This window comes from Triticum aestivum, chromosome 4D, assembly GCF_018294505.1.
Source record: "Triticum aestivum cultivar Chinese Spring chromosome 4D, IWGSC CS RefSeq v2.1, whole genome shotgun sequence".
Taxonomy (NCBI): Eukaryota; Viridiplantae; Streptophyta; class Magnoliopsida; order Poales; family Poaceae; genus Triticum; species Triticum aestivum.
Genome location: NC_057805.1, coordinates 39893427 through 39919406, shown reverse-complemented (window position 1 = coordinate 39919406; position 25980 = coordinate 39893427). Strand labels below are relative to the sequence as shown.

The window sequence follows — 25980 nt, the reverse complement described above, 5'->3', positions numbered from 1 at the left end:
GGATCACATCGTGCAGATGCTACTTTTACAAAGGCGGTTAACCAAGCGATGGTTGCAAAGAAGGGATTACTAGAGCTCCGTTCAACTTTAAAGGGGGTGTAAGCATTCCACATTTTAGTAACCATGGAAGTAATTTTAGAGGTGATAAAAGTGGCCGCCAATACCAAAACTATGGTCGTTATTTCCTCACAAAATTAACATCGACACACTGTCCCGCCGCTACAAAAATAACAACTTTGAACGACCACATATCCCATCGTTAAAAACCTTTTTACTAGCATTGTTTTGATCATGTGCGCTCGGTCAGTTGTTTCAGATACTCCTAGCTACTTCGGTGTTTTTTCGGTTTCCTTTTTATGTGCCTGGCCCTGCTATGAAACTTGATCAACAGACTGCATTCCTTTCGTTATTTATTCCACGACACAAACTTACATCATACTCCCTTTGTATTAAAACGTAAGATGTCTTATATTTTGATACGGAGGGGGTATTTACTAACTCCACGACACACACACACTTGCAGCTTCATTGAGGTCGGACTCGAGCCAGCATCATGCCGAACCGCATGTAGTTCATCTCAGTACTCCGGCGTGGTGGTGCACTGGTTGGTGGAGCCGCTGTTGAGGTGGAGCACGCAGCCCTTGCCGTCCTTGGGCGCGCACTGGCAGTCGCACCCGTCGAGCTTCTGGCCGGGGTAGTTGTCGCAGGTGATGTGCCCTCCCTGGACGCACACCACGGCGCACGGCGCCTTCTTGGCGTCGCCGAACACCACGAGCGCTGCTCGATCCACGACAAAGAACAAGCAAAGCAAAGCATAGAGCGTCAGAGAAAGCGTGTCACACAGGTGTGCGTACATGGTCTGAAGCATAAGGAGTTAAGCACACGACTGGGGACGTACCGGAGACGAGGAGGAGGAAGGTGATTGTGAGCTTCATGGTGGCAGCCATGCTTACGTGTGCTGCGTTTGCGCGGTGCGATCTGTGTTTGGAGCTCGGCGCCGTTGCGTTTATATAGGGCCGGGGATGTGGGTGTACGTCCGGCTTGGGTTCAGCCAAACTGCATGCCGGGATCTCTGACCCTGTGCCGCGTACGTGGGTTCACTGGAGACTAGAAGCGACATCACGTGGCGCGCGGTACTGATGTACTCCGGTGCGTACGTGCTTGCGTCGACGCCTGCTTCGTGGATTTCAGAACAATGGCCAGGCTTCGCGTTGATCTCAGCGAGGGCGAAAAGTCAGAGGACGTTGCTGACTTGGTGGCGCGCCTCCTCTGACTTCAAGCAGCATCACGTGGCGCGCGGATCTGAGTATGTGAGGCCGTGAGGGTTGCCGTGCTGGATGGATCGGCGTCCAATCTTTTGCAAGTTGCCACTGCTTCGTCGATGCGGATCGGGTTGACCGCTCAAAAGTCGCGTCGTGGGTTCACACAGCGTTGGAGATGAGCTCTGAAGTTGGCAACAGTTTTCGTGGCCTGGATTTTGTTGACCTTCTTACTTTGAGCTTGGAAAAGTTTTCTGGCATTCAACATTGGTCACTTTCTTCATTTCTAGTGTTGTTTGGTCCGTCGACCATAAGGCATAGCAGATTAGCTCCTTGGGGTATGTTTGGTTCAAGTTGGTTGTGAACAGTTCCTGCATTGCATACACTTTTTAACCCAACTTGGTTGAGCAAAAACATGCCCTAATAAGCCATCTGCAAGTTATTTCGTTGCCTGCATCTAGTCTCCCTGCATTAGGTAATACGCAAGTGCACTTTGTTCGGTTGCCTGCATTGGCCCAAGTGGCACATGAACACTGTGTTTGGTTGCATGCTTACCTTTGTATCCTAGTTGGTGAGCTTACTCACAATGATCACACCTAGCACACCAACGCCACAACACAGCAATAGCGATGAACTGGGCGAAGATGATGAAGTTCTTCAGCTTCAGCCCAAACCGACGATCCGCCTTGACACCTCCAACCTCGCCACTGTCACACTGCTGCCTCCGTGCTTTCGCACCCAATCGGAGTAAGCTTGTTCTGCTGCCTGCTTAGTCTTGAAACCTCTATGGCTGCTATTGCTATACGATGCCACTTGTGCACTGGCTTCTTCCCATGAACTGTAAACCCCTGGAGCCTTACCGATGAACATGGCATACCACTTGCCCTAGCAATGCACAAGAGCAAGAGTTGAAGCAGCAAATTAATGGAGCACACAAGTAGCAAGCAAAGTAGCACACAAACATCAATGGAGCAGAAGAGAAGAAGTAAAGCATGCATGATCATACGGCATAGCAAGTTCTACCTAGCACTACCTTGGTGTTAACCTACCACCACATCTAAAAGAGGGTGTCGTCCTACCACCGCAAGTTCACCATCAGCATGAGGGGTTAGTATATACCACCTCACCAAAATATACAAAACATCAAATAGTTTTTCAGCCCTAGCTACACAAAATGTACGTCGTCATCGTCGTCGTCGCCACCGCCATCACCGTCGGGGATCATGCACGCTCAAGTATAGGGGGAGAAACATCATAAGATCCAAATATAGTAGCAAAGCTCGCGATACATCAAGATCGTGCCAAATCAAGAACATGAGAGAGAGAGAGAGATCAAACACATAGCTACTGGTACGTACCCTCAGCCCCGAGGGTGAACTACTCCCTCCTCGTCATGGGGAGCGCTGGGATGATGAAGATGGCCACCGGTGAGGGATCCCCCCCTCCGGCAGGGTGTCGGAACAGAGTCCCGATTGGTTTTTGGTGGCTACAGAGGCTTGCGGCGGCGGAACTCCCGATCTAGATTATTTTCTGGAGGTTTGGGTATTTATAGGAATTTTTTGCGTCGGTCTCACGTCAGGGGGGTCTCCGAGTCGTACACGAGATAGGGGGACGCGCCCAGGGGGGTAGGGCGCGCCCTCCACCCTCGTGGACGGCTCGGGACTCTTCTGGCCCAACTCTTTTACTCCAGGGGCTTCTTTTGGTCCATAAAAAATCATCAAAAATTGGCATGTCAATTGGAATCCGTTTGGTATTCCTTTTCTGTAAAACTCAAAAATAAGGAAAAAAACAGAAACTGGCACTGGGCTCTAGGTTAATAGGTTAGTCCCAAAAATCATATAAAATAGCATATTAAAGCCCATTAAACATCCAAAACAGATAATATAATAGCATGGAACAATAAAAAATTATAGATACGTTGGAGACGTATCAAGCATCCCCAAGCTTAATTCCTACTCGTCCTCGAGTAGGTAAAAGATAAAAACAGAATTTTTGATGTGGAATGCTACCTAACATAATTATCAATGTAATTTTCTTTATTATGGCATGAATGTTCAGATCCGAAAGATTCAAGACAAAAGTTTAATATTGACATAAAAATAATAATACTTCAAGCATACTAACCAAGCAATTATGTCTTCTCAAAATAACATAGCCAAAGAAAGCTCATCCCTACAAAATCATATAGTTTGGCTATGCTCCATCTTCGTCACACAAAATGCTCCAGTCATGCACAACCCCGATGACAAGCCAAGCAATTGTTTCATACTTTAGTATTCTCAGACTTCTTCAACTTTCACGCAATATATGAGCGCGAGCCATGGACATAGCACTATAGGTGGAATAGAATGGTGGTTGTGGAGAAGACAAAAAAGAGGAAGATAGTCTCACATCAACTAGACGTATCAATGGGCTATGGAGATGCCCATCAATAGATATCAATGTGAGTGAGTAGGGATTGCCATGCAACGGATGCAGTAGAGCTATAAGTGTATGAAAGCTCAACAAAAGAAACTAAGTGGGTGTGCATCCAACTTACTTGCTCGCGAAGACCTAGGGCAATTTGAGGAAGCCCATCACTGGAATATACAAGTCAAGTTCTATAATGAAAAATTCCCACTAGTATATGAAAGTGACAACATAAGAGACTCTCTATCATGAAGATCATGGTGCTACTTCAAAGCACAGGTGTGGAAAAAGGATAGTAACATTGTCCCTTCTCTCTTTTTCTCTCATCATTTTTTTATTTGGGCCTTCTCCTTTCTTTTTTTATGGCCTCTTTTTTCTCTCTTTTTTTATTTTTTTCTTTTCGTCCGGAGTCTCATCCCGTGTTGGAGTAAATGGCCACGGGTAGCCTAACCGACTGCCCCTGGCTCTTCCAAAAAATTATCAGGCCTTTGGGCCTCCAAGCACTCCAAGCATTGGACCACCTCCCCTGGCCGGCTACCCCCGAAGCCGACTCACGGGAGGCGGCCTAGCCTCAGCAACCTCCCCCCCAGGATATCCGCGGGGTGGCCGACTCCAGGGAGCCGGCCTCGAAGAACGCCGACTCCAAGAAGCCGGCCGAGACCACAACCACCAAAGCTACACCCACATAACGGTGACAAGACGGGGTGTGGCCACAGTGCGGCCCACTACCCCCGAGGCCCGAGGCAGGCATGGCCACAGGAGGCCGTACGGGATGGCCGTCTCCCGTTCGGCTCGGCACTGTAGCCATGCCAGCCTCAACGTCATCCACAACCGGCTCCTGTACGGCCCGCGGGCGGTGGGCCCCTTTTGCCAGAGAGAGGCGCAAAGGCGGCCCGGCCTCCCCCAGTCGGCCAGGGGTGTAGCCGGCCCCCAGAAGCCGGCTACTCCCTTCCTTGAAGCAGGAGCCCCATTAAGGAGACAAGACGAGGTAAGGCTACAGTGAGAGCCCTCGAGGTGGCACACTGTAGCCACGCTTACCTCGACAAAGCCCTTGTCATCAGAGGCGAGGCTACAGTAAGCAACCGCCGACAAGACCCTAGGCGGTGGGGCCGGCCTGTCGACCAAGAGGCCGGCAGCCGGCGGGACCCACCAGTCGGCGGGCCCCAACAGCCGGCGGAGAAGCCGGTGAGCGTAGACACTTACGGCTGGGACCAGAGCCCAGCCGGATTACCATTGTACCCCCGGGGGGTAGGCCTATATAAACCCCCCGGGGCACCCATGCAAAGGGTGGGCTTCTGAGCATAGCACACACACACCATAGATAGAGAGAAGTGAGAGCTAGCCTTGTTCTTCTTCTCCCTTGAACCCAACAGCTCTAGGAGCGATTGTAGCTACCTTTCCTGATCTAGTGATCATGCGGAGACCCCGCAGAGCAGGACTAGGGGTGTTATCTCCTCGGAGAGCCCCGAACCTGGGTAAGATCCGCCGGCGTGCATGTCTTCGCCTCATCCCGTTTCCAGGCACCGGCGACGTCTTATTGGCACCCACAATGATAAGCCACCCGTTGGCATATGTCGCACCAACCACCCGACATCCCGACTTGTGGGGGAATCATAGTCTCCATCATCCTTTCCTCACATGGGACAATGCTCTAATAATGAAGATCATCACACTTTTATTTACTTACAACTCAAGAATTAAAACTTGATACTTAGAACAAAATATGACTCTATGTGAATGCCTCCTGTGGTGTACCGGGATGTGCAATGAATCAAGAGTGACATGTATGAAAAATTATGAATGGTGGCCATGCCACAAATATGATGTCAACTACATGATCATCCAAAGCAATATGACTATGATGAAGCGTGTCATAATAAACGGAACGGTGGAAAGTTGCATGGCAATATATCTCGGAATGGCTATGGAAATGCCATAATAGGTAGGTATGGTGGCTGTTTTGAGGAAGGTAAATGATGGGTTTATGGTACCGGCGAAAGTTGCGGGGTACTAGAGAGGCTAGCAATGGTGGAAGGATGAGAGTGTGTATAATCCATGGACTCAACATTAGTCATAAAGAACTCACATACTTATTGCAAAAATCTACAAGTCATCGAAACCAAGCACTACGCGCATGCTCCTAGGGGAATAGATTGGTAGGAAAAGACCATCGCTCGTCCCCGACCGCCACTCATAAGGAAGACAATCAAAGAAACACCTCATGCTTCAAATTTGTCACACAACGGTTATCATACGTGCATGCTACGGGACTTGCAAACCTCAACACAAGTATTTCTCAATTTCACAATTACTCAACTAGCACGACTCTAATATCACCATCTTCATATCTCAAAACAATCATCAAGTATCAAACTTCTCATAGTATTCAATGCACTCTATATGAAAGTGTTTATTATACCCATCTTGAATGCCCATCATATTAGGACTAATTTTATAACCAAAGCAAATTACCATGCTGTTCTAAAAGACTCTCAAAATAATATAAGTGAAGAATGAGAGATCAATAATTTTTATAAAATAAAACCACCACCGTGCTCTAAAAAGATATAAGTGAAGCACTAGAGCAAATGACAAACTACTCCAAAAGATATAAGTGAAGATTAATGAGTAGTCGAATAATTATGTAACTATGTGAAGACTCTCTAACATTTAAGAATTTCAGATGTTGGGATATTATTCGAACAGCAAGCAAAACTAAATAAAATAAAATGACGCTCCAAGCAAAACACATATCATGTGGTGAATAAAAATATAGCTCCACGTAAAGTTATCGATGAACGAAGACGAAAGAGGGGATGCCATCCGGGGCATCCCCAAGCTTTGGCTTTTGGTTGTCCTTGAATTTTACCTTGGAGTGCCTTGGGCATCCCCAAGCTTAGGCTCTTGCCACTTCTTATTCCATAGTCCATCGAATCTTTACCCAAAACTTGAAAACTTCACAACACAAAACTTAACAGAAAACTCGTAAGCTCCGTTAATATAAGAAAATAAATCACCACTTAGGTACTGTTGTGAACTCATTCTAAATTCATATTGGTGTAATATCTATTGTATTCCAACTTCTCTATGGTTCATACCCTCCGATACTACTCATAGATTCATCAAAATAAGCAAACTACATATGAAAAACAGAATCTGTCAAAAACAGAACAGTCTGTAGCAATTTGTATCGTTCGAATACTTCTGTAACTCAAAAATTCTGAAAAACTAGGACAACCTGGATAATTTGTATATTAATCTTCTGTGAAAAGAATTGACATTTTATCACGTTCTGATGATTTTTAACAATTATTTTCGTGAGCGCAAAGTTTATTTTCTTTTCAGCAAGATCAAACAACTATCACCCAAGAAGATCCTATCGGTTCTACTTGGCACAAACACTAATTAAAAAATAAAACCACATCTAACCAGATGCTAGATATATTATTTATTACTAAACAGGAGCAAAAGGCAAAGAACAAAAATAAAATTGGGTTGCCTCCCAACAAGCGCTAACGTTTAACACCCCTAGCTAGGCATGATGATTTCAATGATGCTCACATAAAAGATAAGAATTGAAATATAAAGAGAACATCATGAATAATATGACTAGCACATTTAAGTCTAACCCACTTCCTATGAATAGGGAGTTTGTGAGCAAATAATTTATGGGAACAAAAATCAACTAGCATAGGAAAGCAAAACAAGCATAACTTGAAGATTTTCAACACATAGAGAGGAAACTTGATATTATTGCAATCCCTACAAGCATATATTCCTCCCTCATAATAAATTTCAGCAGCATCATGAATGAATTCAACAATATAACTATCACATAAAGCATTCTTTTCATGATCTACAAGCATAGAATTTTTATTACTCTCCACATAAGCAAATTTCTTCTCATGAATAGTAGTGGGAGCAAACTCAACAAAATAACTATCATGTGAGGCATAATCCAATTGAAAACTAAAATCATGATGACAAGTTTCATGGTTATCATTATTCTTAATAGCATACAAGTCATCACAATAATCATCATAAATAGGAGGCATGCTATCATCATAATATATTTTCTCATCAAAACTTGGGGGACTAAAAATATCATCTTCATCAAACATAGCATCCCCAAGCTTGTGGCTTTGCATATCATTAGCATCATGGATATTCAAGGAATTCATACTAACAACATTGCAATAATGCTCATCATTCAAAGATTGTATGCCAAGCATTCTAATGCATTCTTCTTCTAGCACTTGAGCACAATTTTCCTTTCCATCATTTTCACGAAAGATATTAAAAAGATGAAGCATATGAGGCAACCTCAATTCCATTTTTTTGTTTCCTTTTATAGACTAAACTAGTGATAAAACAAGAAACAAAAAGATTCGATTGCAAGATCTAAAGATATACCTTCAAGCACTACACAACCTACAAGTGTACTACACAACCTTCTCGGCAACGGCGCTAGAAAATAGCTTGATGTCTACTGCACAACCTTCTTCTTGTAGACGTTGTTGGGCCTCCAAGTGCAGAGGTTTGTAGGACAATAGCAAATTTCCCTCAAGTCGAGGACCTAAGGTTTATCAATCCGTGGGAGGCATAGGATGAAGATGGTCTCTCTCAAGCAACCCTGCAACCAAATAACAAAGAGTCTCTTGTGTCCCCAACACACCCAATACGATGGTAAATTGTATAGGTGCACTAGTTCGGTGAAGAGATGGTGATATAAGTGCAATATGGATGGTATATATAGGTTTTTGTAATCTGAAAATATAAAAACAGCAAGGTAGCAAGCGATAAAAGTGAGCAGAAACGGTATTGCAATGCTAGGAAACAAGGCCTAGGGTTCATACTTTCACTAGTGCAAGTTCTCTCAACAATAATAACATAATTGGATCATATAATTATCCCTCAACATGCAACAAAGAGTCACTCCAAAGTCACTAATAGCGGAGAACAAACGAAGAGATTATTGTAGGGTATGAAACCACCTCAAAGTTATCCTTTCTGATCGATCTATTTAAGAGTCCATAGTAAAATAACACGAAGCTATTCTTTCCGTTCGATCTATCCTAGAGTTCGTACTAGAATAACACCTTAAGACACAAATCAACCAAAACCCTAATGTCACCTAGATACTCCAATGTCACCTCAAGTATCCGTGGGTATGATTATACGATATGCATCACACAATCTCAGATTCATCTATTCAACCAACACAAAGAACTTCAAAGAGTGCCCCAAAGTTTCTACTGGAGAGTCAAGACGAAAACGTGTGCCAACCCCTATGCATAAGTTCACAAGGTCACTGAACCCGCAAGTTGATCACCAAAACATACATCAAGTAGATCACGTGAATATCCCATTGTCACCACAGATAAGCACATGCAAGACATACATCAAGTGTTCTCAAATCCTTAAAGACTCAATCCGATAAGGTAACTTCAAAGGGAAAGCTCAATCCATTACAAGAGATAGAAGGGGAGAAACATCATAAGATCCAACTATAGTAGCAAAGCTCGCGATACATCAAGATCGTGCCAAATCAAGAACACAAAGAGAGAGAGAGAGAGAGAGATCAAACACGTAGCTACTGGTACATACCCTCAGCCCCGAGGGTGAACTAATCCCTCCTTGTCATGGAGAGCGCCGGGATGATGAAGATGGCCACCGGTGAGGGATCCCCCCCTCCGGCAGGGTGCCGGAATAGGGTCCCGATTGGTTTTTGGTGGCTACAGAGGCTTGCGGCGGCGGAACTCCCGATCTAGGTTATTTTCTGGAGGTTTGGGTATTTATAGGAATTTTTGGTGTCGGTCTCACGTCAGGGGGATCTCCGAGTCGTCTGTCGTGGTTCTAAGTCTGACAGTAGAATGGGGGGTAGGTATGTAGATGCAAGATCTTAGCTATGGAGAAGTTGTACGCACGAGTTTTACGAGTTCAGGCCCTTCTCGGAGGAAGTAACAGCCCTACGTCTCGGTGCCCGGAGGCGGTCGACTGGATTATATGCGTGTGTGTTACAGGGGGTGCGAGCCCTTGTCACTGAGGAGGGGGGTGGCTTATATAGAGTTCGCCAGACCCCTCCGGCCCTCAATTACACAGGGTTTAAGGTACATTAAGACAGGGCGTTACTGGTAACGCTAGTAATAAAGTGACATAATGACCATTAAAGCTATGACGTAATGACCGACTGTTGTAGTATGGGGTGGCTTTAGACCTTCTGGCGGTCGAGTGACAGTCTCCATGGTCGAGTGACTTCAAGTCTTCCGAGTGGAACGCTTCATGGTCGAGTGGATGATGATTCTTCTTCGAATGCTTCTGGTTTTAGGGTGATGGCCTTGGGGAGGGTATCTTGGACAGGCTCATGACCCTACCCTAGGTACATAGCTTCATCATTAGCCCCCGAATGGATCAGGGTTTGAGTGGAGAAGGAGTTGAAAATACTCCCGACTCAGTATTCGCGCTCCGGAAGCGCCTTGTTAGGTTCAGAGAACAACATGATGACTTCAACTTCTTTTTCACTCGCCTTGGTCCATTCTTGATTTTGTCGAGTGAACTTTTGCTGAAAAGCCTTGAGTGTTGATGTGGAGAAAATCTTCTGCCTGTCAGGTTGCTCTGCTACTTGCGGATCTTCCGGGATTTGAATTTGGGGAAGCGCGCGGGACGGGAAAGGCCGCAGTAATCGGGACGGATTAGGCAAGGTCGCCTCGATCTCCGCGCCCCCCTTTTTTGCCACGTACTGCGCGCACGGCTGTTGCGTGATTTGACAGGATAGTCTGGACCCACAATTCAGCCACTCGGAACAGAGTCCATATAAAGCACCAGATGGGGGTTTTTGCACAGTGCGTTCCCATTCCTTCCCTTCCTCCTCTTCCTCGCCGTATCTGCTTCCTTCTCGGCGCCGCTGCTTCGCCCAAGCTCCGCTCGCCGCAATGGGGAAGGAGAGGACGGTGGCTTTGGAGCGCGCAAAAAAGGCGACGGCGAAGGCGAAGGGGAAGAAATCCAACCGGAGCGGATCTTCGTCGAGGTCTGGCCTGCCGCGCGGCTGGATCCAGGGTGATTGGATCCGGTCAACAATTCTCCAGGACGACATCGACGACCTGGCCGAGGAGGGGTTGATTCCTCACGGATCTGCACAGCTTCCGGGGAATGAGACCGAGCCTCGTCCGCAGGAGGGTGAGTGCGTCCTCCTCGCCACTCACGTTGACCGCGGGTTTTCTTTGCCTCCTCATCCTTTTTTCCGAGCTTTCTTGAACTTCTTTGGAGCACAACTTCACCATTTTTCCCCCAACACCATCGTGTATCTCCCTGCTTTCGTGTCTATGTGCGAGAACTTCTTGGGCTGTCGACCGCACTGGGGTCTCTTCAAGCACATTTTCACGTGTCGCTCTCAGTCGGTCAAAAAAGCTAATCCGAGTGACGAGAAGACGAAAGTGATCCAGATGTGTGGGGGTCTTGGGATTCAAATGAGGGGTAAGAGTTCTTTCCCAGCCATAATCCTTCCCGAGTCAGTCCGAGGGTGGCAGTCGACCTGGTTCTACTGCAAAGACCAGCCGACTCCGGGTCAGTCGACTGGGCTTCCACCCTTTTCCATGGCCCGAGTAGAAAAACCTTCTGCCTTGAAAGTGACCCCGGGGGAGAAAGCGGAGGTGCAGGTGCTGGTTGAGCGAGTGGTCCAGCTCATCCGTGACGGCGTGACTGGCATGGATCTGTTGGAAGTCTTCCTCAGACGACGCATTCAGCCGCTTCAAGCTCGTGACCATCCGATGTGGATGTATTCGGGCATTGACGATTCCACTCGGATCCACCCAGAAGAGGTTGACGAGGATACGGTGGAGAAGTGGCTGAAGGGCATCACCGGCAACAAGGACAACCCCAGGGGGTCCAGGAGAATCCCTCCGCTCGACAATTCGTACGATACAGACAAGGTCCAATTCTGAATCGCCGAGTGTTATCTTGATTTACCATGAAATTGCTTTTTGTCGATTGACTGATATTTGTTTTACTTGTTGTTCTCCAGACCTTCACTGAGATGTACTCGATGCCCAATGGAGAACAGGAACAGGACCCTGAAGGGGAGGCGAGTGCAGACGAGAGCGGTGAATGGCATTCTGACGGAGGAGGGGACGAGGAGAGCGATGACTCAAGTGATGGTGAGGAAGTCGACTCGCCTCCTCGCAACGAAAGGCGATCCAAGCACTCCCATGATCCGGTGAGTATTCGTGGCAAAGCGACTGGGTCGACTGGGCAAACTTCCAAGCGTCCTCGGACGTCTTCTCCGGCACCGACTGAGAAGGCCCCGAAGCAAACCAAAGTTGAGGCACCAAAGTCTCGGAAGACTCTGCCCCGAATCAAAATCGACATCCCTGTTGCTTCTGCGTGAGTGTTTTGTCTTTGCTGGAGATTTTGTGTTATTCATCATTTACTTGATTTGATCAAATGAATCTTGAACCCAACAGTGCCGCTACCTCTGGAACTTCTGCTTACAAGAATGAGGACGAGGAGATGGAAGATGCGGTTACTTCAACCCCAGGTTTGATCTTTGTAATTTTGTCTCTGTTTTGTTGACTAAACTGTAGTCGACTGATTTCCGACGACTACGCTTTTGCAGCTCCTCCCAATGTTATTACCCTTCCAGATGATGACGAGGACGTGCCGCTGAGGCCTTCAGGAAGAAGGAACAGGAAGACGTCGACTGGAAAGACGCCTCAGTCGATGCCGGTGGTGGAACCAGTGGTCCAAGAGGGTGGTGACGTCAATCGGACTTCCGTCACGTTCGCCATGCCATTGTCGAGTGCTCAGCCCTCAGCGTCGACTGCATAGGCCTCAGTCGATCCTGCTTCACTCTTCGCTGTGCACCACGTCCCAGAGGACCAAGGAGGCCATACGTCAAGCGGGCATTATGATGGAGCAACTGAAGGTGGTTCGAGATGCCAGCCAAGCTGCCTACAATGCCAGCTCAGCTCTCCAAAGTAACGTCCAGGTCGGTTGATTATCGACTGCTCTCTTAGCTTGTCACTTGTTCTGTTAGGATATGGTACCTGAAAACTTCTTTTCAAACGTCTTTTCATCAGTCTGCTTTTGTGTTTGTACACCTAGTGGGTGTTTGAATTTGCTGCAAATAGTCTTGTTTCTTGGGTCGACTAATCTGGTGTCGACTGAGTCTTCGAACCAGTGGGGGCACGCTGAGTGCACCCACTGGGTGTAGTCCCCGAGACCGTAGTCGACTGCTGGTAGTCGGTTATGGTCTGAGAGTTGAAATTTCTCACTCATCCTGGACGGACCACGTCGAGTGGAAACTGAACTAGTGGGGGCACGCTTAGTGCACCCACTGGGTGTAGTCCCCGAGACCGTAGTCGACTACTGGTAGTCGGTTATGGTCTAAGAAATACTTTCCCTCTTTTTTTTACTCGTCTTGGACGGACCACGTCGAGTGGAAACTGAAATAGTGGGGGCACGCTGAGTGCACCCACTGGGTGTAGTCCCCGAGACTACTGTTGGATGTTTGATTCAGCAGTAGTCTGAGTTTGTTGAATTTCAATCCTTTCACCCACTGACTGACTGCCCTTTGATTGCAGAAATCTTGTGACCTTGGAGCTCGTTTCGCTGACCTAGAGCAGAAGCAGATTCAGCTGAATCTCGATCTGGAGCTGGCCAAGAAGGACTTGCAAAAGGCCCAGGATGAAGCTGCTGGTAAGAGGAATTCATTCAACTATTTTGTTTCTGATCCAGGTGGCATTTGTTTTTTCCTCTGAGCTTATCGTTGTTTCTTTCAGAGAAAATGAACCAGGCTCTGGCGAAGAAGGATCTGGACCTTGCAGCTATGCAGAAAACAGCTGACGAGAAAACTGCACTCGCCGACCAGAAGCTGGCTTCAGTCGACAAACTGGAGGAAGAGAATACCAAGCTGAAGACTGCTTTGAATGAAGCCAACAGGGAGGTGACTCGTCTGAAGAAGGACAAGATATCCTTGAACGACAAGTTTGAAGAAACCGCCCGCAAGAAGAATGACTTGGAAAAATATCTGGGAGATCTTGCCAAGAAGTTGTTCGTCATGCTTGAAGGTATTTTCTTTCTTCCGATTGACTTGTTGCTGTCGGCTCGATGTACAATCATTGACTTGTCTTTGAATTGTGCATGCAGAACTTTGTCAGAACTTTGAAGAAGAGACTGGGCGTGTTGAGACAAGCTTGGACCCCATCAACTCTCCAGTGAAGGATGAAGCTGCCATGAACGTGCTCCGACTGGAATCCCGCGTCGCTGGTGTCATCGACTATCTTGCTCGCTTGAAGGTTGCGGTGTCAAGGATCAACACAGCGCTCTGGCCAAGGGCGACTCTTCCGAATGACCTCGAGTCTTTGATGACTCGACTTAATGAAATCCCGAGTCGTGTGCAAGATTGGAAGAAGTCTTCTGCGCGGTGCGGCGCCGATGTGGCTCTGTCTCTGGTACGCGTCCACTGCAAGGAGGCGCGAGAAGACAAGCTAGCAGCAATCAAGGTCGCCAACACCAAAAGGCATGACTTTCAGTGCTTCATGGAGACCTTCATCGCTGCTGCCACTCGGATTGCTGAAGGAATTGACCTGGACGAGTTCGTTGATCCTGCTAGTCCACCTCCTGCGGAATGAACAAACTTTATGCCTCACTTTAAATTTGCCTCGAAATGCTGAGTCATTTTGTAATCGTTAAACTCCTTCGGGTTTGAAGCCCGAGTACTTCGATCCATGGTCCGGAACTTTAGGGTTTATCCGAACTTGGTTTATCTCTGAGTATGCTCGTGTTTGCCGTTGAGTGAATCTCGTTCTTTATTTGGAATAATCTTTGTGCTTGAAATGCAGCTTTGAGGAGGAGGCAATCGACTGGTACTTGTGGCGCAGCTCCGAAGGAGAAGGTTACAGTCGACCTGCACGTCGTCGTCCTTGCGGATAGGGATGGAGCGCACGTTGTACTTGTGGCGCAGCTCCGAAGGAAAAGGTTGTAGTCGACCTGCACCTCGTCGTCCTTGCGGATAGGGACGGAGCGCACGTTGTACTTGTGGCGTAGCTCCGAAGGAGAAGGTTGCAGTCGACCTGCACCTCGTCGTCCTTGCGGATAGGGATGGAGCGCACGTTGTACTTGTGGCGTAGCTCCGAAGGAGAAGGTTGCAGCCGACCTGCACCTCGTCGTCCTTGCGGATAGGGATGGAGCGCAAACTTAGGCGAGTACTGGACTGCAGCTAAGCCCCCGAGTGGGAGGGTTGCTCACCACTCGGTAGGATTTTTAAACTTAGGCGAGTACTGGACTGCAGCTAAGCCCCCGAGTGAGAGGGTTGCTCACCACTCGGTAGGGTTTTACAAACTTAGGCGAGTACTGGACTGCAGCTAAGCCCCCGAGTGAGAGGGTTGCTCACCACTCGGTAGGGTTTTACAAACTTAGGCGAGTACTGGACTGCAGCTAAGCCCCCGAGTGGGAGGGTTGCTCACCACTCGGTAGGATTTTACAAACTTAGGCGAGTACTGGACTGCAGCTAAGCCCCCGAGTGGGAGGGTTGCTCACCACTCGGTAAGATTTTACAAACTTAGGCGAGTACTGGACTGCAGCTAAGCCCCCGAGTGGGAGGGTTGCTCACCACTCGGTAGGATTTTACAACTTAGGCGAGCACTGGACTGCAGCTAAGCCCCCGAGTGGGAGGGTTGCTCAGCACTCGGTAGGTTTTACAAACTTAGGCGAGTACTGGACTGCAGCTAAGGCCCCGAGTGGAGGGTTGCTCACCACTCGGTAGGGTTTTACAAACTTAGGCGAGTACTGGACTGCAGCTAAGCCCCCGAGTGGGAGGGTTGCTCACCACTCGGTAGGATTTTACAAATTTAGGCGAGTACTGGACTGCAGCTAAGCCCCCGAGTGAGAGGGTTTCTCACCACTCGGTAGGGTTTTACAAACTTAGGCGAGTACTGGACTGCAGCTAAGCCCCCGAGTGAGAGGGTTGCTCACCACTCGGTAGGGTTTTACAAACTTAGGCGAGTACTGGACTGCAGCTAAGCCCTCGAGTGGGAGGGTTGCTCACCACTCGGTAGGATTTTACAAACTTAGGCGAGTACTGGACTGGAGCTTAAGCCCCCGAGTGAGAGGCTTGCTCATCACTCGGTAGGATTTTACAAACTTAGGCGAGTACTGGACTGCAGCTAAGCCCCCGAGTGAGAGGCTTGCTCATCACTCGGTAGGATTTTTCAAACTTAGGCGAAAAGGATTCGCAGCTAAGCCCCCCGAGTGAGAGGCCTGCTCATCACTCGGTTGGATTTTTCAAACTTAGGCGAAACGGATTCGCGGCTAAGCCCCCGAGTGAGAGGCTTGCTCATCACTCGGTTGGATTTTTCAAACTTAGGCGAAACAGATTCGCGGCTAAGTCACCCACTGGGGGATTTGAGACGCAAACATAAGCAACAACAATCGTTTAAGAAGACTGTAAAGCTCTTGTCTTTGATAAACAAACTACAAAGGTATTTTTATTACATCTCATCAGAATGAGTACTTAAGTATAAAAGGGGCGGAGCAGCTCCGCATTCCAAGCCCGTGGCTCGTCTTTCTGATGCTCGACATTGTAAAGATGGTATGCCCCATTGTGGAGAACTCTGGTGACGATGAAGGGACCTTCCCAAGCAGGGGCGAGCTTGTGTGGTTTCTGCTGATCCACTCGAAGAACCAAGTCTCCCTCTTGAAAGGCTCGACCTCTCACGTTTCTGGCGTGGAATCGGCGCAAGTCTTGTTGATAAATAGTCGACCGGATTAAGGCCATCTCTCTTTCCTCTTCTAGGAGATCAACTGCGTCCTGCCGGGCCTGTTCTGCTTCATCTTCAGAGAAAAGCTCGACTCGGGGGGCATTGTGAAGCAAGTCACTCGGTAGAACAGCTTCAGCTCCATAGACCAAGAAGAATGGAGTTCGGCCAGTCGACCGATTGGGAGTTGTTCTCAATCCCCAAAGAACTGATGGAAGTTCATCGACCCAGGCGCCTGCTGCGTGCTTGAGATCACGCATCAATCGGGGTTTCAGTCCTTTGAGAATCAAACCATTTGCTCTTTCCGCTTGTCCATTCGACTGGGGGTGGGCGACTGAAGCATAGTCGACTCGTGTGCCTTGGGAAGCACAGAAGGCTCTGAACTCATCAGAATCGAAGTTCGACCCGTTGTCAGTGATGATGCTGTGCGGAACTCCATATCTGAATGTCAATTCTCTGATGAAGCTGACGGCAGTACTGGCTTCAAGATTCTTGATAGGCTTGGCTTCAATCCATTTGGTAAACTTGTCGACTGCTACAAGCACATGAGTGAAGCCGCTCCTACCAGTCCTCAGGGGTCCAACCATATCCAATCCCCAAACAGCAAAGGGCCAGACGAGTGGAATGGTCTTCAGGGCTGACGCAGGCTTGTGGGACATATTGGAGTAAAACTGGCAGCCTTCACATTTGTCGACTATATCTTTCGCCATTTCATTTGCTCGTGGCCAATAAAATCCAGCTCGGTATGCTTTGGCCACAATGGTCCGAGAGGACGCATGGTGGCCACAGGTCCCCGAGTGGATGTCGTTGAGGATCACTCGACCTTCTTCTGGTGTTATGCATTTCTGGCTGACTCCGGTTACGCTTTCCCTGAACAGCTGTCCTCTTATCACAGTAAAGGCTTTGGATCGACGGACGATCTGTCGAGCCTCTTCTTCATCCTCTGGGAGTTCCTTCCTAAGGATATACGCAATGTATGGCACTGTCCAGTCGGGAGTGATGACCAAAACCTCCATGATCAGGTCGACCACGGCTGGGACTTCGACTTCAGTCGGATCTGTGGCACTCTTAGGCTGCGGGGGCTCTTCAGTGAAAGGATCTTCTTGAACTGAAGGTGTATGAATGTGTTCCAAAAACACGTTGCTGGGAATGGCTTCCCTCTTGGAACCTATCTTTGCCAAATCATCGGCTGCTTGATTTTTCAGTCGGGGTATATGATGGAGCTCTAACCCCTCAAACTTCTTCTCCAACTTCCTCACCGCATTACAGTAACCAGTCATAGCTGGGCTTCTGACGTCCCACTCCTTCATCACTTGATTGACTACCAAATCTGAGTCGCCGTAGACCATGAGGCGACGGACGCCGAGTGAAATGGCCATACGTAACCCATATAAGAGTGCTTCATATTCCGCTTCGTTATTGGAGGAATCAAAGTGAATCTGGAGAACATATCTGAGCTTGTCTCCTCGGGGGGATACCAGTACCACCCCAGCACCGGAACCATTCAGCATCTTGGAGCCATCAAAGAACATGGTCCAGTGCTCCGAGTGAACTTGAGTTGGCAGTTGCTGTTCGATCCACTCGGCGAGGAAATCTGCTATTGCTTGGGACTTGATAGCCTTCTTTGCCTCAAACTTGATATCCAAGGGAAGGAGTTCAATCGCCCACTTTGCCACTCGACCAGTTGCATCTCTGTTGTTCAGAATCTCTGATAATGGAGCGTCGCTGACGACTGTAATAGAGTGGTCAGAGAAATAGTGTGCAACCTTCTTCGTGGTCATATAAATCCCATAAACAAGCTTCTGATAATGTGGATATCTTTGCTTTGACGGAGTCAGAACTTCAGAAACATAGTATACTGGGCGCTGAACCTTATAGGCTTTTCCTTCTTCTTCCCGCTCGACCGTAAGTACTGTACTGACAACTTGTCCAGTGGCTGCAATGTAAAGCAGTAAAGGCTCTTTGCTGATTGGGGCAGCAAGCACCGGCTGGGTGGAAAGCAGGGCTTTGAGCTCTACAAACGCTGCATCAGCTTCAGGAGTCCACTCGAACTTATCAGACTTTTTCATCAGTCGGTAAAGAGGCAATGCCTTTTCACCGAGGCGAGAAATGAATCGACTTAAGGCGGCCAAACAACCAGTAAGCTTCTGGACATCGTGCACACGCACAGGGCGTTTCATCCGGAGTATGGCACCCACTTTCTCTGGGTTAGCGTCGATCCCTCGTTCGGAAACGAGAAAACCGAGTAATTTTCCGCCCGGAACTCCGAATGTGCACTTTGATGGATTAAGCTTGATATCATACCTTCTGAGGTTGGCAAAAGTTTCAGCAAGGTCAGCCAGCAGGTCGGAACCTTTACGTGACTTGACCACAATGTCATCCATGTATGCTTCCACATTCCGACTGATTTGAGTGAGTAAACACTTCTGAATCATCCTCATGAATGTGGCTCCAGCGTTCTTCAAGCCGAATGGCATGGTGACATAACAGAAGCACCCAAATGGGGTGATGAAAGCTGTTTTTATCTCATCGGGTCCATACAGTCGGATCTGATGATACCCGGAATAAGCGTCCAAAAAGGACAAGCGCTCACACCCCGCAGTCGAGTCGACTATTTGGTCGATGCGGGGGAGAGGAAAGTGATCTTTCGGGCAGGCCCGATTGATATGCTTGAAGTCAATGCACATGCGAAGTGAGTCGTCCTTCTTGGGGACCATGACAACATTGGCTAGCCACTCGGAGTGGTAAATCTCTCGGATAAACTCAGCTGCTAGGAGCCGAGCCACTTCTTCACCGATTGCTTTTCTCTTCTGTACGGCGGACCGTCGAAGATGTTCTTTGACTGGTTTCACTTTTGGGTCGACTCGCAAACGGTGCTCAGCCAGCCCCCTGGGAACACCCGGCATGTCAGAAGGTTTCCATGCAAAGATGTCCCAGTTCTCACGGAGGAACTGGATGAGCGCTTCTTCCTATTTGGAGTCGAGTGTTGTCGAAATGTGAGTCGGAGCAGCATTGGGATCGGTCGGGTGAATATGAATCGGCTTCGTTTCACCAGACGACTGAAATGCTGAATCCGTGGCAGGCTTCTTAGCTCGCAACAAATCACTCGGATCTGCATTTTTTTGATACTCCTGCAATTCCACTACTGCCATTTGCGCATCGGCGATCTTTGAGCCCTTCTGGAAGCACTCTTCTGCCTTCTTCCGATTGCCAGTGATAGTGATCACTCCTTTAGGACTAGGCATCTTCAATTTGAGGTACACGTAACATGGTCGAGCCATAAAACGTGCATAAGCCGGCCTGCCCAGAATAGCATGATAAGCACTCTGGAAATCCACGACTTCAAACGTCAACTTTTCTTTGCGGTAATTCTTGGAATCACCGAAAACCACATCGAGGGTGATCTGGCCGAGTGACTCAGCCTTCTTGCCAGGAATAACTCCATGGAAACTCATATTGCTTTCACTGAGTCTGGACATCAGAATGCCCATTCCTTTCAAGGTCTCAAAATACAGTATATTCAGGCCACTGCCACCATCCATCAGAACCTTAGTCAACCGAGTGCCTTCGACGACTAGGTCGACCACCAACGCTTGCCTCCCAGGGGTGGCTATGTGTGTTGGGTGATCAGACTGGTCGAATGTAATGGCAGTCTGAGACCACTTCAAATAACTGGGCGTCGCCGGAGCGACCATGTTCACTTCTCTGTTGATGACTTTCAGTCGACTTTTGCTCTCAACATCAGCAAAAATCATCAGAGTGGAATTGACGTGGGGGTAACCATCATCATCCTCTTCTTTATCCTCAACTTTGTCCGATTCTTTCTCCTTCTCTTTGGGCTATTTCTCTCGGAACTGCTGGATTAGGAGCCGACACTGTCGAGTGGTATGTTTCGGGTAAATGAGATTACCCTCCTCATCTTTTTTGGTGTGAATGTGGCATGGTAAATCCAACACATCATTTCCATCTTGATCTTTTACTTTCTTGGGGTTCCATGGCCCTTTGGGCTTCCCCTTGAACTTTCCTTGAGTCACGGCTAAGGCTTCTCCGGGAGCAGCTGGCTCGGCTTTGCGCTTCTGCTTCCGACTGGAGTTCCCTCCCTCCGGTTTCGTGGGCGACTGTTTTGTGCTTGCCACTCCGGAGCCGATCCTCCTCTTCGCCATTAGCATACTTGGTGGCAATTTCCATCATTCGACTCAGAGACATATCTCCGGTCCGACCGAACTTCAGATTCAATTCTCGATACTTGACACCTTCCTTGAAGGCACAAACTGCTTGGTGATCAGACACATTCTCCACCGTGTGGTGCAACGTGATCCATCTCTGGATATAATCCCTCAAAGTTTCATTCGGCTTCTGCACACAAGATTGTAGCTCTGTTAGCCCTGCTGGCCGTTTGCATGTACCTTCAAATGTTCTGACAAACACTCGGGCAAGCTCTTCCCAGCTATAAATACTGCCAGGTGCTAACTGATTCAACCACGCTCTGGCCGAGCCCTCCAACATCAGAGGAAGGTGCTTCATGGCCACTTCATCATTGCCACCACCAATTTGCACAGCTACTCGGTAGTCCTCAAGCCAAGTGTCAGGCTTGGACTCACCAGTGAATTTGCTGACTCCAGTCGCCAACCTGAAGTTGGGAGGAATCACTGCTGCTCTGATGGCTCTGCTGAAACACTCGGGACCTGAAACATGCACTCTGTTGCCGGTCGGGTAATCTCTATCGTGGCCATCTCTGTGTGCCCTGTTCCTGTCAACCAGACCTTGAACGAGAATGGATCTCGCGTCAAAGCCCGGCTCCCGGGGGTCGACTGGAATCCTTCGCCCTCCACTGTGAGGGCGTCTGTCATCGTGTTGCCGAGGCGCGTACGACCCACTCCTTGGGGGAGGTGTGGGCGCTCGACGACGATCATACTGCTCACGGTTTCTGTACTGATCCTGTCGATCTCCACGTCCCTCACGTCTTGGAGGCGATCTTGGGCTGTGAGCCGACTGAACTGTGTCTGCCATTACAGATCTACTATGAATCCTATTCCGAGACTGTGACACTGCTATGTTCTGCTCCCCCGCCGCCCGGAGCAAAGCCCGGATCTGCATCAAACCCCTACCAGCTTCCGACTGGGAAGGCTGAATCGACTCTGCTATTCGGGCCGCAGCTCTGAGATTCTGGATCGGAGTTCGATATACCTGGGTGGGAGGCGGAAAAAGTTGTCGTCGACTGGACTCAGGAACCCGCTGCCGAGCACGCTCGCCGAGTGCGTGCTGGAGGTTCTCCAGTTGAGTGCGCTCAGCCAAGTTGGCCAAGCGTGCCTCTTCCAAGGCCCGGGCCTCGGGGGTTTCTCCAACGATAGGAGTGTGAAGTGCATCCATGTTACGGCGGCGAAGCTCTTCCCTCTGCTGCGAAGAGAGGGGCTCGGGGCGGTACTCCTCGTGAACGCGCGACGGATCGCCTCCGCCATCACCACCGTCGTCACGGGGAAAGCCAGGGGGACTGCGCGGTCCGTTGACCATCAGGACTTCTACCGCGGGGTCACTACTGTCGCACTCGGATGTAGTCTCAACGGAGCCAGTCGACAGGTCGAACAGGCCGTAGAGAGTTTTGTCGGGCTCGATTGCCGCGACTTGGGAGGTGGCCGACTGGCGAGCCACCGCGTGCCTCACCCACCGCTGGAGCCTCGACCGACCGGAACGCTTGCGCATGCGGGCAACAGGGAGTGAAGACGCCACAGTAGCCGACCGATACTGGGTCGACGGCTGCCGCAGGAGGACGCCGCGGACGCACGCGCGAAAGTGCGTTGCCCCACGGACGGGGAGCGCCTCGATGTCGAGTGGAGCCTCTTGGAGCCAAGCGGAGTCGTCGGCGACGAACACGAGCACGCCGAGACGGATCTCGCGACCCTCGACCAATCCTCCGCCTGAAACCATGCTGATGGGGATCGGAAAAATCGCAACTTCTCCAATAAGTCGCTAAGACACCGGCCCCACGGTGGGCGCCAACTGTCGTGGTTCTAAGTCTGACAGTAGAATGGGGGGTAGGTATGTAGAGGCAAGATCTTAGCTATGGAGAAGTTGTACGCACGAGTTTTACGAGTTCAGGCCCTTCTCGGAGGAAGTAACAGCCCTACGTCTCGGTGCTCGGAGGCGGTCGACTGGATTATATGCGTGTGTGTTACAGGGGGTGCGAACCCTTGTCACTGAGGAGGGGGTGACTTATATAGAGTTCGCCAGACCCCTCCAGCCCTCAATTACACAGGGTTTAAGGTACATTAAGACATGGCGTTACTGGTAACGCTAGTAATAAAGTGACATAATGACCATTAAAGCTATGACGTAATGACCGACCGTTGCAGTATGGGGTGGCTTTAGACCTTCTGGCGGTCGAGTGACAGTCTCCATGGTCGAGTGACTTCAAGTCTTCCGAGTGGAACGCTTCATGGTCGAGTGGATGATGATTCTTCTTCGAATGCTTCTGGTTTTAGGGTGATGGCCTTGGGGAGGGTATCTTGGATAGGCTCATGACCCTACCCTAGGTACATAGCTTCATCATCGTCCACGAGATATGGGGACACGCCCAGGGGGGTAGGGCGCGCCCTCCACCCTCGTGGACGGCTCGGGACTCTTCTGGCCCAACTCTTTTACTCCGGGGGCTTCTTTTTGTCCATAAAAAATCATCAAAAATTGGCACGTCAATTGGACTCCGCTTGGTATTCCTTTTTTGTAAAACTCAAAAACAAGGAAAAAACAGAAACTGGCACTGGGCTCTAGGTTAATAGGTTAGTCCCAAAAATCATATAAAATAGTATATTAAAGCCCATTAGACATCCAAAACAGATAATATAATAGCATGGAACAATCAAAAATTATAGATACGTTGGAGACGTATCAGTGAGTAGTTCTTTGTAGACCTTCGGGTCCGTAGTTAGTAGCTAGATGGCTTTCTCTCTCTCACTGGAGATCCATACGATGTAACTCTTTTTGCGGTGTGTTTGTTGGGATCTGATGAACTTCGAGTTTATGATCAGTTATATCTTTTTATATCCATGAAAGTTATTTGAGTTTCTTTGATCTCTTATATACATGATCTCTTATAGCCTCGTATTTCTTCTCCGATATTTGGGTTTTGTTTGGCCAACTTGATCTATTTATCTTGCAATGGGAAGAGGTGCCCGGTAGTGGGTTCGATCTTACGGTGCTTGATCCTAGTGATAGAAAGGGAACCGACACGTATGTATCGTTGCCACTAAGGATAAAAAGACGAGATCTATATCTACAGGCATATAGATAAACGGATCTTGTCTACATCATGTCATCGTTCTTATTGCATTACTGCATTTTCCCATGAACTTAATACACTAGATGCATGCTGGATGGCGGTCGATGTGTGGAGTAATAGTTGTAGATGCAGGCAGGAGTTCGTCTACTAGTCTTGGACGTGATGCCTATGTAATGATCATTGCCTGGATATCGTCATAATTATTTGAAGTTCTATCAATTTCCCAACAGTAATTTGTTTACCCACCGTTTGCTATTTTTCTCGAGAGAAGCCACTAGTGAAACCTACGGCCCCCGGGTCTTATTTCTCATATATTTGCTTTGCGATCTATTTTATTTGCTCTTTTTTATTCAGATCTATTAAACCAAAAATACAAAAATACTTTGATGCACTTTATTTTATTTGCGATCTATTATTTCAATCTATTACAACCTTCTCCCGTCAACACGCAATTTCTGGCGCCGTTACCCGAAAGGGATTGACAACCCCTTTAACACGTCGGGTTGCGAGGTGTTGTTATTTGTGCGCAGGGGTTGTTTACGTTGTGTTGCTTGGTTCTCCTACTGGTTCGATAACCTTGGTTTCATTTCTGAGGGAAATACCTACCACCGCTGTGCTGCATCATCCCTTCCTCTTTGGGGAAATACCGACGTAGCTTCAAGCGACATCACATGCTTCCCAGTTGCCAGCCCGAAGGAGAAGATGTGCTGCATCTGGCTGTAGTTCTGTATGGTTGTGTTGAGGAACTCAGCGTCCCTTGGGTGGTCCGAAGAATGAAACACAAATGTTTTTAGTTGCGATTAGGAGTAGGCAATGGTGGACCATATGAAAAGGAAGAGGGCTGTGAGCTAACCGCGACATGGCCGGCGTAGTGCTCTGCCTCCAGAACTATGGAGGAAGTGTTCTCATCCCATGAGGCAGACACCTCCTGCCCACAGAACTCGAACACCTGCTCGCAATGGTGTTCAAGTGCACCTCCTTGAAGCCCTTGTCAGTCCTAACTCCACTAGAGATGAGCTCACACATCTTGTTCAGCACGGACGTGGACATGAACGGCTGCCACTTCATGTTGTTCGACCTACCATCCTTCTTTGCCTTTGTTGTTGCTACCTTGAGTGCAGCGGCAACAGCAACAGGAGTTGGCTCAACGAGCACTACTGGCAGATAGAGGGAATCAGACACGAACACCTCTGAATCAGGTGCCGTCTCGGACTTAGGCTGCGAGTCCTCAACAAACGATGGAGAAAACTGGCTGTCAGACATGACAATGGCCTGACTAAGATCTTGCGTCTGCGTGGTCATGTCCTACAATCGTAGCACGCATTGACAATAAGCATAGCACACAACATACCGGACAATTCATGAAAGCAGGAGCATACATCTACATGGTTCATCACTATCATAGCAAGCACATGCTTCATCACTATCATACTAAGCACATTGTTCATCGCTATCATACTAAGCATACCGGACAATCTATGAGCACGAACATACATCTACAACAAACAGCATGCTACAAATGGACCACCAATAGCTACAAATCACAGATCTAAGCACAAATCAACACAAGCACTGTTGGGGAACGTAGCAGAAATTCAAAATTTTCTACGCATCACCAAGATCAATCTATGGAGTACTCTAGCAACGAGGGGAAGGGGAGTGGATCTACATACCCTTGTAGATCGCGATGCGGAAGCGTTGCAAGAACGCGGATGAAGGAGTCGTACTCGTAGTGATTCAGATCGCGGTTGATTCCGATCTAAGCACCGAAGAACGGTGCCTCCACGTTCAACACACGTGCAGCCCGGTGACGTCTCCCACGCCTTGATCCAGCAAGGAGAGAGGGAGAGGTTGGGGAAGACTCCATCCAGCAGCAGCACGACGGCGTGGTGGTGATGGAGGAGCGTGGCAATCCCGCAGGGCTTCACCAAGCACCGCGGGAGAGGAGGAGGAGGGAGAGGGGTAGGGCTGCACCGAAAGAGAGACGTTCTCATGTGTCTTGGGCAGCCCAAACCTCAACTATATATAGGGGGGAGGGGGCTGCGCCCCCCTCTAGGGTTCCCACCCCAAGAGGAGGCGGCCAGCCCTAGATCCCATCCAAGGGGGGCGGCCAAGGGGAGGAGAGGGGGGGCGCCACTAGGGTGGGCCTTAAGGCCCATCTGGACCTAGGGTTTGCCCCCTCCCACTCTCCCATGCGCCTTGGGCCTTGGTGGGGGGCGCACCAGCCCACCTGGGGCTGGTCCCCTCCCACACTTGGCACACGCAGCCTTCTGGGGCTGGTGGCCCC

The 25980-nt window shown here is 48.8% G+C and overlaps 1 protein-coding gene across 1 annotated transcript; it reads right to left on the bottom strand.

Annotated features, from left to right (window-relative positions):
• Positions 1-380: 380 nt before the first annotated feature.
• LOC123099531 (uncharacterized) lies at positions 381-1064 on the bottom strand. The gene is made up of 2 exons (XM_044521674.1): positions 899-1064; positions 381-777 (listed from the first exon to the last, which is right to left on the bottom strand). Exons 1-2 carry the CDS (start codon positions 945-947, stop codon positions 578-580), a joined length of 249 nt encoding a protein of 82 aa, XP_044377609.1. The 5' UTR covers positions 948-1064; the 3' UTR covers positions 381-577.
• Positions 1065-25980: the final 24916 nt, after the last annotated feature.

Coding starts and splice junctions, on each gene's coding strand:
- LOC123099531 (XM_044521674.1), bottom strand. CDS start 947: ATGGCTGCCACCATGAAGCTCACAATCACCTTCCTCCTCCTCGTCTCC. Junction 778..898: donor CTTCCTCCTCCTCGTCTCCG/GTACGTCCCCAG, acceptor TGGATCGAGCAG/CGCTCGTGGTGTTCGGCGAC.